Below are 12647 nucleotides of genomic sequence, written 5' to 3' on the forward strand. Positions count from 1 at the left end.
CCTCCCTTCGATCACAGCTTGTAGAGGCAATAAAGTCATTGTTGCTCCACATTCATGAATTCTTTATTAATTCATCACACAAATAGGGGGATAACTACCAAGGTAGCCCAGGAGGGGTGGTGGAGGAGAGAAGCACCAGGAGGGGTGGTGGAGGAGGGAAGGACAAGGCTACACAGCACTTTAAAAGTTTAAAACTTATTGAATGCCAGCCTTCTGTTGCTTGGGCAATCTTCTGGGGTGGAGTGGCTGGGTGGCCGGAGGCCCCCCCACTACGTTCTTGGGCACCTGGGTGAAGAGGCTATGGAACTTGGGGAGGAGGGCGATTGGTTACATAGGGGCTGTAGTGACGGTCTGTGCTCCTGCTGTCTTTCCTGCAGCCTAACCATACGCTGGAGCATATTAGTTTGATCCTCCAGCAGCCTCAGCATTGAATCCTGCCTCCTCTCATTACGCTGCCGCCACCTTTCAGCTTCAGCCCTCTCTTCAGCCCGCCACTTACTCTCTTCAGCCTGCCATCTCTCCGCTCAGTCATTTTGTGCTTTCCTGCACTCTGACATTGTCTGCCTCCACGCATTCGTCTGTGCTCTGTCAGTGTGGGAGGACAGCATGAGCTCAGAGAACATTTCATCGCAAGTGCGTTTTTTCCGCCTTCTAATCTTTGCTAGCCTCTGCGAAGGAGAAAATCCTGTGATCCTTGAAACACATGCAGCTGGTGGAGAAAAAAAAAGGGACAGTGGTATTTAAAAAGACACGTTTTATAGAACAATGGGTGCACTCTTTCACGGTAAACCTTGCTGTTAACATTACATACACATCACATGTGCTTTCGTTCCAAGGTCGCATTTTGCCTCCCCCCCAGCGCATGGCTAGCCCCTTCCCCTTTCCCGTGGCTAACAGTGGGGAACATTTCTGTTCAGCCACAGGCAAACAGCCCAGCAGGAACGGGCACCTTATTTCAACCAGGTGACCATGAATGATATCTCACTCTCCTGAGGATAACACAGAGAGATAAAGAACGGATGTTGTTTGAATGCCAGCAAACATACACTGCAGTGCTTTGTTCTACAATGATTCCCGAGTACGTGCTACTGGCCTGGAGTGGTAAAGTATCCTACCATGGTGGATGGAATAAGGCTGCCCTCCCCAGAAACCTTTTGCAAAGGCTTTGGGAGTATATCCAGGAGAGCCACGAATGCCAGGGCAAATTAATCATTAAACATGTTTGCTTTTAAACCATGTATAGTATTTTAAAAGGTACACTCACCAGAGGTCCCTTCTCCACCTGGCGGGTCCAGGACGCAGCCTTGGGTGGGTTCGGGGGGTACTGGCTCCAGGTCCAGGGTGAGAAACAGTTCCTGGCTGTCGGGAAAACTGGTTTCTCTGCTTGCTTGCTGTGAGCTACAACTTCATCATCATCATCTTCCTCGTCCCCAAAACCTGCTTCCGTGTTGCCTCCATCTCCATTGAAGGAGTCAAACAACACGGCTGGGGTAGTGGTGGCTGAACCCCCTAAAATGGCATGCAGCTCATCATAGAAGCGGCATGTTTTGGGCTCTGACCCGGAGCAGCTGTTCGCCTCTCTGGTTTTCTGGTAGGCTTGCCTCAGCTCCTTAAGTTTCACGCGCATTGCTTTGGGTCCCTGTTATGGCCTCTGTCCTTCATGCCCTGGGAGATTTTGACAAATGTTTTGGCATTTTGAAAACTGTAACGTAGCTCTGATAGCATGGATTCCTCTCCCCATACAGCGATCAGATCCTGTACCTCCCGTTTGGTCCATGCTGGAGCTCTTTTGCGATTCTGGGACTCCATCATGGTGACCTCTGCTGATGAGCTCTGCATGGTCACCTGCAGCTTGCCACACTGGCCAAACAGGAAATTGAAATTCAAAAGTTTGCGGGCCTTTTCCTGTCTACCTGGCCAGTGCATCTGTCTACCTTGAGAGTGCTGTCCAGAGCGGTCACAATGGAGCACTCTGGGATAGCTCCTGGAGGCCAATACCATCTAATTGCTTCCACAGTACCCCAAATTCAACCCAGCAAGGCCGATTTCAGCGCTAATCCCCTTGTCGGGGGTGGAGTAAGGAAATCGATTTTAAGAGCCCTTTAAGTCGAAAAAAAGGGCTTCGTCGTGTGGACGGGTGTAGGGTTAAATCGATTTAACACTGCTAAATTCGACCTCAACTCCTAGTGTAGACCAATAGCGATATCTTGGAGAGTTCCTGGAAGCCTTACCCTTCCTATTATTTCAATTGGCAAGAAGAGGAAAGCTTACACCACACACAGTCAACCTCTGGAACTCTTTGAACTAGATAAGTTCATGGAGGATAGGTCCATCAATGGTTATTAGCCAGGATGGACAGGACTGGTATCTCTAGCCTCTGTTTTCCAGAAGATGGGAATGGGCAACAGGGGATGGATCCCTTGATGATTTACCTGTTCTGTTCATTCCCTCTGGGGCACCTGGCATTGGCCACTGTCAGACGACAGGATACTGGGCTAGATGGACCTTTGGTCTGACCCAGTATAGCTGTTCTTACGTTCTCACAATGAGCTTTGTCCTGAGATCCTGTGCAGATCTAGGACTGTGGGACTTCTTGGCCCCTGAGTTCATGTTACAGAAGGTGAGTTGGTATCAATGGCACTTACCTGTGTTGAAGTAACTCCTGAGGAAGTTGGGGCCAGATTGTGCTGTCAGGCATGGTGCCCTCAGCTGCAATCAGTGGGAGTAGCTCATATCCTGTCCTGGGAAAACAGTTCCACAGAATTCTAAGCCTGGGTTTTCCTGCCTCGTGTTTGCTGACAGGTGGTAAAATCCTCACGATGACAAGACAGTTAGGAGTTTTCACGTGTTGGAGCAGCTCAAGATTAAGACTGTGGTTTTTGGGTGGAGCCTATGGTTTACCTTTTCCTGGTCATGTGTTAAAATCACACCACCTTTTCTTGGCTAGATTTTACCTGAATTTAGGGCTTATCTACGTGGTAAATTACTGCATAGCAAGTGAGGGTGTTGATCTGCAGTGAATCTTTCTGCCACGCAGTAATGGCCACTGCTACAGTGTGCAGAAAGTCTCAGGGTTAGGCTTGGTGTACTATGCTTTCAAATAGTGCAACGCCACACCACACTCTCGCACTTTCAGTGTGCTGGAGCAGCGTCCACATGGGATGTTAGTGCATAGCAAGTTGGGGCCCTGTAGCATCATACCCTGGCTGGCTGCTCAGTAATTTGCCATGTACACAAGCCCTTAATCCCACGTGTCAGGTTTTCTGAGGTAAGAACACACCTTTTCCCTAGTGGCGACAAGGCCTTCCAGCGGTAAGTGGGTTGGAGTGACTTCAGATTAGAGCTGGTTGAAAAGTTTTTGTCTTAAGTTTTTTTTTTTTTAACGAGCAAATGGTTTTTTCACAAAAATTGAAGCTTGCTCCAAATAAAATTCAGATTTTTTAATTTTTTAAAAAAACAATTAAGAAAAGAAAAGCAAACGCTTTACACTATTTTCGTTTACGTTTTTGTTTTTTGATGGAAGGTCAAGAAATTTTGATGCAAATTAAAATTTTTCCCTTTCATTAACATTTTTTGTAGGAAAAAATAAATTTTATATAAATGTATACACTTTATATAACTGCCCCTTCATTAGTATTATCAATTTCCATTAATTCTAAAGAACGTTTTCCTTTGTTTTTGAAAAGAATGAGCCGGTTTTGGAAGCAAACAGATAATATTCCAATGTGTTGATTTTTTGATAAGACATTCCTTTGTCAGAAGCAGAAGTTTCCTTTTTATTGGACCTCAGTCATTTGATCTTGTTATCGAAGGCATTAATTGCTCTATAATCTCAGCACCCAAGAAAAGAAATGAATTTTTAAATACACAGAAGGTGTTGACGTTGGATTAGTGCGGTGCTATAGGAAATTGGGTGTCAGTAATTAATGGAACATGGGGCGGTATCCTGGGTACAATGCCCACGGTATTAAAGTAGCGACGCCGTATCACAGACTTCAGCCCACTTCTGCTCCGGAGACTGACACTTTCTGTACAGGAGCCAGCTGGTGGAGAAATCAAGCACCATGAAGTGGTTCATCCTGGCCTTGGTTTGCCTCCATCTCTCAGAGGGGCTAGTGAGGTGAGTATCCCAGTGCCGGCACTGGCGTGATGAGGACATAGAAGTACCTAGATAGGTAATAGACAGACATCCGCATTTCTGTATTCAGTTAAGCCATGCCCTTATCTTTCTTTAAACCTTCTACTATTTCTGTGATATGGGCAAATATACTTATGCCTCTGCAAGGGCTTCCTCACTTTGGTGGTAAAACATTGACCAAGATGAGGGAACAGCATCATGGTAGGGACAACATGACAGGTGATGGAAAGATGAACGCTTTCCTTGCTGATTTCTGAGTTCTCTTCTTCACTCTGTGCAGAGTCACACTGAGGAAAGGCAAGTCTGCTCGAGAGGTGATGAAGGAGAAGGGAGTGCTGGAGGACTTCCTGAAGAACCACAAAGTTGATCCAGCCAGAAAGTACCACTTCAATAATTACAATGTTGCTGATGAACCAATAGCTAACTACCTGGATGTGAGTATTAAGGCTCTCTCTCTCTTCTCTTCCTATCAGAGGCTCATTCACCTGCACATCTACCAATGTGATATATGCCATCATGTGCCAGCAATGCCCCTCTGCCATGTACATTGGCCAAACTGGACAGTCTCCTACGTAAAAGAATAAATGGACACAAATCAGACGTCAAGAATTATAACATTCAAAAACCAGTCGGAGAACACTTCAATCTCTCTGGTCACTCGATCTCAGACCTAAAGGTCACAATATTAAAACAAAAAGACTTCAAAAACAGACTCCAGTGAGAGACTGCTGAATTGGAATTAATTTGCAAACTGGATACAATTAACTTAGGCTTGAATAGAGACTGGGAATGGATGGGTCCTTACACAAAGTACAACTATTTCCCCGTGTTTATTCCCCCCCCCCTCCACTGCTCCTTGGACGTTCCTGTTAACTGCTGGAAATGGCCCACCTTGATTATCACTACAAAAGGTTTTCTCCCCCGCCCCCCCCCCCAGCTCTCCTGCTAGTAATAGCTCACCTGAAGTGATCACTCTCCTCACAGTGTGTATGGTAACACCCATTTTTTCATGTTCTGTGTGTATATAAATCTCCTCACTGTATTTTCCACTGAATGCATCCGATGAAGTGAGCTGTAGCTCACGAAAGCTCATGCTCAAATAAATTGGTTAGTCTCTCAGGTGCCCCAAGTCCTCCTTTTCTTTTTGCGGATACAGACTAACACGGCTGTTACTCTGAAATCTCTCTTCCTTCACTATTCTATAGCTCTAACTAGCTATTCCTTCCTTATTACCTACCTACCCACATAATTACCTAATAAACCTACGTACTCGTCTGGTCCCCTTGGAGTAGTACCTATTTCTTCTTCTTTATGGTGATGAGTCAATAGAAGGTTTTGATCCCTCTTCTCGGACCTTGGAAAACTGTAAGTATTTCTGGAAAAAGTGGCGCTTGGCTTCTGCTGTTTATTTTCTGCTTTGTTACTCTCAAGTATTTGCTGTATGTTCTCTGGGACCTTTCCAGAGAACGGTGTTAGGATTGCAGTATAGGGCTGGGAGTGAAGAAATCTGGGGTCTGTTCCTGGCTGTGCTACTGAATTCTGGGTGAGCTTGGGCAAGTCACTTCCCCTCTCCATGACTCCTTTGTCCAGTATGCAATAGGGGAATAATGGTAAACGTCTTCTCTCACCCCTTGTGAAGCTTAGCTCATTAAGGCGCTAAAAACCTTTTGGATCCTCAGCTGGAAGTAGTTAGAGAAGTGCAAAATGTTATTTAAAAATGATTAATAGTGCAAAGGAATCCACCTGGCCACACGTCTTCTCTGTTTTGCAGTCCTTCTATTTTGGACAGATCAGCATTGGAACTCCGCCCCAGAACTTCCTGGTTCTCTTCGACACCGGCTCCTCCAACCTGTGGGTGCCCTCTACATACTGCCAGAGCCAGGCCTGCAGTGAGTACTGCTTAGTTCCTTAGCGTTCGGTGGGTGCATGTCCTGGGTGCATTGTTCCTGAGAAGCATAGTCAGATTCCAACCAGGCAAGAAGAACTCGTCCTCTCAAACAGGCTTGGGAATGTCATCCACCCACATCTGCTAGTCCCTTTCTGGAGCTCTTCACTAAGCTATGGCGACAATATGGATCGCCCTTTCCTTATGAACAGGTATTATGGCATTCTAAAGACGTGGTCGACAATGTACAGTGGCGATGCTGCAGCGTATTCTGAAGTTCAAGGAGTCACACTGGTAGACAACAACTGGTTTGAATGGCGTAACTATTGGCCAGCCTTCAGCAGATGTAAATTGACATAGGTGGGTTGATTTCAAAAGAGCTACTCTGATTTACAACAACAGAGGATCTTGCCCAAATTTCTTAGCTACTCTGGTGATGGGTGCAATAGAGATAATAAGATAGATAATGTCGGTGACGCAAGCACAGGGGGTCAGGCCTAAAGGTTAGAGGAGGAGGTGGTAGTCAGGAATTGGAGGTCAGGGTCTGAACCGGAGTTAGAGGCCCCATGAAAGAACCAAGGAGCTAGTCTGCTGTCTTAGGAGCTAGTTTACTGCCTCTTCTTAGGAGCTAGCTGCCTTAGGAGTTAGTTTGCTGCCTCTTTACAGCAATCAGGCCACCTACCATAGGCCAGCTGCGCTCTGCAGGCTGGCTCTGCTACAGGCCCTGGCTCCTGACAGATAGGTAAGTACAGAAGACGGACCTTAAAAAATGCGGTGATGCAATTTGTATTAGTGCTCTTCTCTGTTGTGCAAAACCTCCTGGGCTAACTCTTGGATCTGTGCTTCCACCCCACGGGAAGTCAGCTGTTGGGAGGTGCTGCCCTGTCAGGCTACTCAGTTACCAGCTGGATGGGAGGCGGCCAAATCCAAGAGAGTCACCATGATCTTGTTTTTAATCTAGCCAATCATGCCAGGTTCAACCCCAACCAGTCATCCACCTTTTCCAACAACGGACAGACCTACACCCTGAGCTACGGGAGTGGCAGCCTGACTGTGTGTTTGGGTTACGACACAGTGACAGTAAGTGAAATACGCACTGCCCTATCCTGCGTCGTCATTCACACAGTCCAAGACCAGAAGGCACCATCGCGATCATGGAGTCTGACTTCCTGTATAACACAGCCCCTAGCACGTCCCCAAAATATTTCTCAGAGCAGATCTTTTAGAAAAACGTCCTGTCTTGATTTCAAAATTGCCAGAATCCACCACAACCCTTGGTAATATATTACAATGGTTAATTACCCTCCTGGTTAAAAATGTATGTCTTATTTCCACTCTGAATTTGTCTATCTTCAATTTCCAGCCATTCGATCGTGTTAGACCTTCCTCTGTTAGCCTGAAGAGTCCATCATTAAATATTTGTTCCCGTGGAGATACTTTTAGGGTGTAATCAAGGCACCCCTTAACTTTCTCTTTGTTAAGCTAAACAGATGGATCTCTTTGAGTCTATTGCTATAAGGCATGTTTTTTAATTCATTTGAGCTGCATCTCTAAAATCATCAGACTGCATTAGTATTAAAAACAGCAGAGGTCATTGATAAAACTTTTCTCTAGAATATGTGACACGTTGCTCTAGTTTTACTGCATGGGACATTTATTTGAGGACACTTTATGAGCTAAATGAATCCATGATTGGATTCCATTGGTTTCAGTGTTGTGACGCCAGAGATGAAATTGGTCCTGTACATTTGATTTTTAAGTTGTTGATTGGGCCCTGTTAATACAGGACATAATAAGGGCTTGTGTACATGAGAAACTTGCACCAGTTTTAACTTAAGGTGTGAATTTAAACCGATTTAGTTAAATCCGTGCAAACCCCAGTGTCGACCGTCCTATGTCTGTTTAAGCGTGGCTTATTTGGGTGTAGCTGAATTGATCAGAAACATTAGATGGCACAGTCATCTGATTTCGTTACCGTAACTTTGTGTGAGATTCCAGGTGACAACAATTATTTTCTTCCCGCTAGGTCCAGAACATTGCCATCACCAATCAGGAATTTGGTCTGAGTGAAGATGAACCTACCAGCCCCTTCTACTATGCTCATTTTGATGGGATTTTGGGAATGGCTTATCCTGCCATGGCAGTAGGGGGGTCCTATACACCTATGCAGGAGATGTTGAAGCAGAGCCTGCTTACTGAACCCATCTTCAGTTTCTATTTCTCCAGGTAAGATCTCTCTCTCTCAAAACCCATCTCTCTGAGTCTATTACCATATATAGCACTCTATTTTTCCATTTCTCTTTCACATTGTATCGGTCTGTCTGGCTGTCTCGCTCTATATCATATACCAACTTATCCACCCACTCTTTATCTGACTCTATTTATCTATACATCTGCTCGCACACTCACCCATCCACCGCTATGTCTCTTCACTCACTGGGTGACAGGGGATGGATCCCTTGATGATTACCTGTTCTGTTCGTTCTCTCTGAAGCATCTGGCGTTGGCCACTGTTGGGAGACAGGATACTGGGCTAGATGGATATTTGGTATGACCCAGTATGGCCGTTCTTATGTCCTATCTGTCTGTCTGTCTACTACCATAAGTACCCCTCTGTTTATTTTCTCTCTAACCATTGACCCCCCCACACACACCACACATACCATCTCACTCCCCATCCACATATATGTTACAGCTCCTGCTCCATAGGAGGGTAGTTTCTGTGTAACATGTGTCTGACATGTGTAACCATGCGTGTTTCCAGCCAACCAACATATAGTTATGGAGGAGAAATCATCTTTGGAGGCGTTGACACCCAGCTGTTCTCTGGCCAGATTACATGGGCACCTGTGACGCAAGAGGTTTACTGGCAGATTGGTATTCAGGAGTAAGTTTCGTTTGCAACCCCTCCTCCCGCCCTTTCCTTTCCTCCTTACGGTCTGTAGGAAGCCTTTCTGGCTATAATGAGTGGATTCAGTTGTCCTGTGTCAACTCAAGCTCTCTGTGGAGGAGGATGAATTTGGATCGGATCTGGATTTCAGGCACCCTCAAAAGGAGTTTGGATCCAGGTTTTTGATTCTAGTAATAATAAAAGCTCCTAACCTAGGCCTCTATTCTGCAAACCAATTTGAACTTTAAACACATGAGGAAATCCCATTCATGTTAATGGGACTTAAGTGTTTACTTAAAGTGAGGCGTATGCTTAAGTGCTTTGATGAAAGAGATGGGCTTAAGCTTGTACTAAGAGTTAAGCATGTGTGTCTGTGCTTTGCTGAATCGGGGTCAGTGACAATGCTTGGCTGTATAGAATAAGGGTCCCTGGGCTGCAGGTTATCGTGTATCCAAAACCTTGTCTCATCCTGCATCAGAGGCAGTTCTTTTTGCAGACAAGTTGCTATAATGATGTTTCTTGTATTTCCTTCCTTAGGTTTGCTATCGGACAGCAGGCGACTGGCTGGTGCAGCCAAGGCTGCCAGGCTATTGTGGACACCGGGACGTTTCTGCTCACCATCCCACAGCAGTACATGGGGTACTTCCTGCAGGCTGTGGGTGCTCAGGAATCCAATGGAGAGGTAGGAGCAACAGGTGCCTTGCCATGCTGCCGAGGAGGTTTGTGCGGGATTTTGCAAAGCCTGACACGAGGAATTTAAGACACAAGAAGATGAGAATGATGGGCTTTTCGGTGATCAGACAAGGGTTCTGAGAGGAGCTCAGGGGCTGGAGTCTTAAAGCTAAACGCTAACTCCATCTGGGGAACAGAAAGTCTCTCCTGAGTTTGCGGGCAGAGCTTCTGATCTCTCTTTCCCCAGTGTAAATCAGAAGTAACTCTACCGATGTCTGTGGGCCAGATCCGGCTGGTGTAAATCAGCACAGCTCTGGAGTTACGCTGATTTACACCAATTGAGGAGCTGGCCCAGTGTCAAATCAGCAGGAGATCTGAAGCAGGCTTGGTGAACGTAACCTTGCTGGTGTTCCCATGCAAGGCAGGGGAGCGTGTGTGGGGCTGGTGAAGCTGCTGCCCAAGCGAGGGCGGAGTGCAGCGGGGTGGTTTCTCCCCTCTGTTGGATAGAAGGGTCAATACCTGGCAAAGTTACTCGCCTCTACTGGAGGCCCTGTAAGGGCAGCTTCTGCTCTCCGTTGTCACAGTCGTAACCCTCATTTGTCTTTCGTTTCCACAGTACGTAGTGAACTGCAACAATGTCCAGAACATGCCGACCGTCACCTTCGTCATCAGCGGATCCCAGTTCCCGCTGCCCCCCTCTGCCTATGTCTTCAACGTCTGTATTATTTTAACAGCATAAAACACCTTTATCTCACCCAGACAGTGGCCCAGCAGGGAGTCAGAGTTTCTGCGCAAATGCCGAGCCCTTTCTCCTGCACTGCCCCTCTGTTTTCCTGTCGTTCCTACCATCGCTGTAAATGGTGGGGTGTTTGCATTCCAACAGTGTGAGCTTGTAGGGCAGAGGTGGGCAAACTACGGCCACATCCAGCCTGTGGGACCGTCCGGCCTGGCCCCTGAGTTTCTGGCCGGGGAGGCTAGCCCCCGGCCCCTCCCCTGCCGTCCCCCCTTCCCCGCAGCCTCACCTCGCTGCGCTGCCGGCACTCTGGCCCACCGGTGGCGTGGCTGTGAGCTCCTGCCGCTCTGAGCAGCACGGTAAGGGGGCGGGGAGCGGGGGGTTTGGATAGGGGGTGGGGTCTGGGGGGGCGGTTTGGGGCGTGGGGTCCCGGGAAGGGGCGGTCAGAGGACAAGGAGCGGGGGGGGGGGGGGAGGTTGGATGGGTTGGGGGTTATGAGGGGGGCAGTCAGAGGGCGGGAAGTGGGAGGGGGCAGATGGGGCAGGGGCCAGGCTATTTGGGGAGGCACAGCCTTCCCTACCCGGCCCTCCATACAGTTTTGCACTCCGATGTGGCCCTCGGGCCAAAACGTTTGCCCACCCCTCTTGTAGGGCCTGCTCCTGCTCCCATCAGTCATTGCAAAGCTGCCATTAATTGTGCTGGGGTTCCTGTGGCTAGCCTACATAGCCCTCTGCCGCGTCAAACAACAGCCCTGATGCGACCTCTCTCTGTTTCTCCCTCTGATAGAATAATGGCTACTGCACAGTGGGGATTGAGCCCACGTACCTGCCCTCCCAGAATGGGCAGCCGCTCTGGATCCTGGGAGACGTCTTCCTCAAGGAATATTATTCTGTCTTTGACATGTCCAATAACAGAGTGGGCTTTGCCCCATCAGCCTAGACAAGCAGTTCATCGACTTGAACCAGACAAAGCCTTTCCCATTCCTCTTTTCCGCTGGACACTGATGGAATCAGACGACGTTCATATGGACAGATTGCATCCTTCTTAATTTGCCTTCCGCAGCTTTTCTTTGGCTTGCTTGCACCAAGCAGTGCTCTCCAAATGTATCGTTACAAATACACTGCAGTGAATCAAATTGTCTTATGTCGTCTTTGGTGTTTGTGGAGTGAAGATTGAGCCCAGCTGTTTGTTTGTGGGTCCCACAACCTTATGATGGCACACAAACTACTCCCTGGGGCACAAAGCAGCACGTTAACCTCTTTGGGTCCATCTACGCTGCCGTAAAAACCCTGCAGCACCGAATTTCAGAGCCCAGCTCCGCTGACTTGGGCTGGGGCTGCAGGGCTACAAATCACAGTGTCGAGGTTCAGGCTTGGGCTCTGAGACCCTCCCCACTCATACGGTCTCAGAGTCTGGGCTCCAGCCTCTATTATCCACCCTGGGCCAGACTTTTGAAAGAGCTGGGCACTTAGGGTATGTCTACACTGCAATGCAAGCCTGGGCTCAGTCCCAGACTTGAGCCCAAACCCCTTTCTGTCTACACACAAATCCCTCAAACTCGGGCCTGGACTTAGGGTCCTATCATCAACTTTCCTATTATAAATCAACCTGGGTGGTCTATGAGGGCCTGCTTCCAGACAGTTCTAGCAACCTGCTTCTGGACTGGCAAGGCTGCCCCCTTGCATGTATTGTTACACTGGAGGGTTAGGCCAAGCTGCTCACAAAGTTCCAGAAATGTAGATTTCTTCATTGCAAGTTCTGGACCCACTTCTGGTCATCTTAGGTCAGCATGACGATGTGATTCCCCCCGCACTGTGCTTGTGGCCCTGCTCCAGAAGCACCAGTCTACATAGGGGGCGTCAGCGGCTATACTGGCTGTATTGAGCAGCATCAGCTAGTTCATGTCTGCTGTGTCTGTGTCCTCCTCCTCCTGATCCATCCATAAAGTTTGCCAGGTGCCTTTGGTGGGTCAGGAAACGCAGTCAAAATGTCCACAGGTGAGTCATGGAAGCTCTGCCTATTTCCTGACACAGGAGTGAAAGCGCAAGCCACAAAAGCTCTTGAAAAAGGCACCTCCTCCATGTTGCTGGCACCGCACAGACCAAAATGGTGGCTCAGCAGGCTGTCTTGGTGGGCTGTTCAAACTTCCTGTACCATGCTGGGCAGACAGGCAAGATTTCCCACTCTACGCCAGGGTCAAAGGGCTAGAGCAGGCACATTTCAGTAGGGTGCTGAAGGGTCCGGGGAATGGTTGATTTGACTCATATCTGTGTGCTCAGCGTGGGCACCAGAGCCCCAGGTTTGCACCCAGATTAGAAAATCCTTAACG

General features: G+C 47.9%; 1 protein-coding gene across 1 annotated transcript; it reads left to right on the top strand.

The window, feature by feature from the left end:
- Positions 1-4064: 4064 nt before the first annotated feature.
- On the top strand, positions 4065-11257 carry LOC144277998 (pepsin B-like). Its single transcript, XM_077839066.1, has 9 exons — positions 4065-4120; positions 4419-4572; positions 5910-6027; positions 6985-7103; positions 8050-8249; positions 8788-8910; positions 9451-9595; positions 10202-10300; positions 11105-11257. The coding sequence occupies exons 1-9, from the start codon at positions 4065-4067 to the stop codon at positions 11255-11257; spliced, it is 1167 nt and encodes a 388-aa protein (XP_077695192.1).
- Positions 11258-12647: the final 1390 nt, after the last annotated feature.

This window comes from Eretmochelys imbricata, chromosome 21, assembly GCF_965152235.1.
Source record: "Eretmochelys imbricata isolate rEreImb1 chromosome 21, rEreImb1.hap1, whole genome shotgun sequence".
Taxonomy (NCBI): domain Eukaryota; kingdom Metazoa; phylum Chordata; order Testudines; family Cheloniidae; genus Eretmochelys; species Eretmochelys imbricata.

What these genes read in the sequence shown, in the direction of transcription:
- LOC144277998 (XM_077839066.1), top strand. Translation starts at nt 4,065, where the DNA reads ATGAAGTGGTTCATCCTGGCCTTGGTTTGCCTCCATCTCTCAGAGGGG. An exon ending in CTCTCAGAGGGGCTAGTGAG is followed by an intron (nt 4,121 to 4,418) that starts GTGAGTATCCCA and finishes CACTCTGTGCAG; the next exon opens with AGTCACACTGAGGAAAGGCA. An exon ending in CCTCTGCCTATGTCTTCAAC is followed by an intron (nt 10,301 to 11,104) that starts GTCTGTATTATT and finishes TCCCTCTGATAG; the next exon opens with AATAATGGCTACTGCACAGT.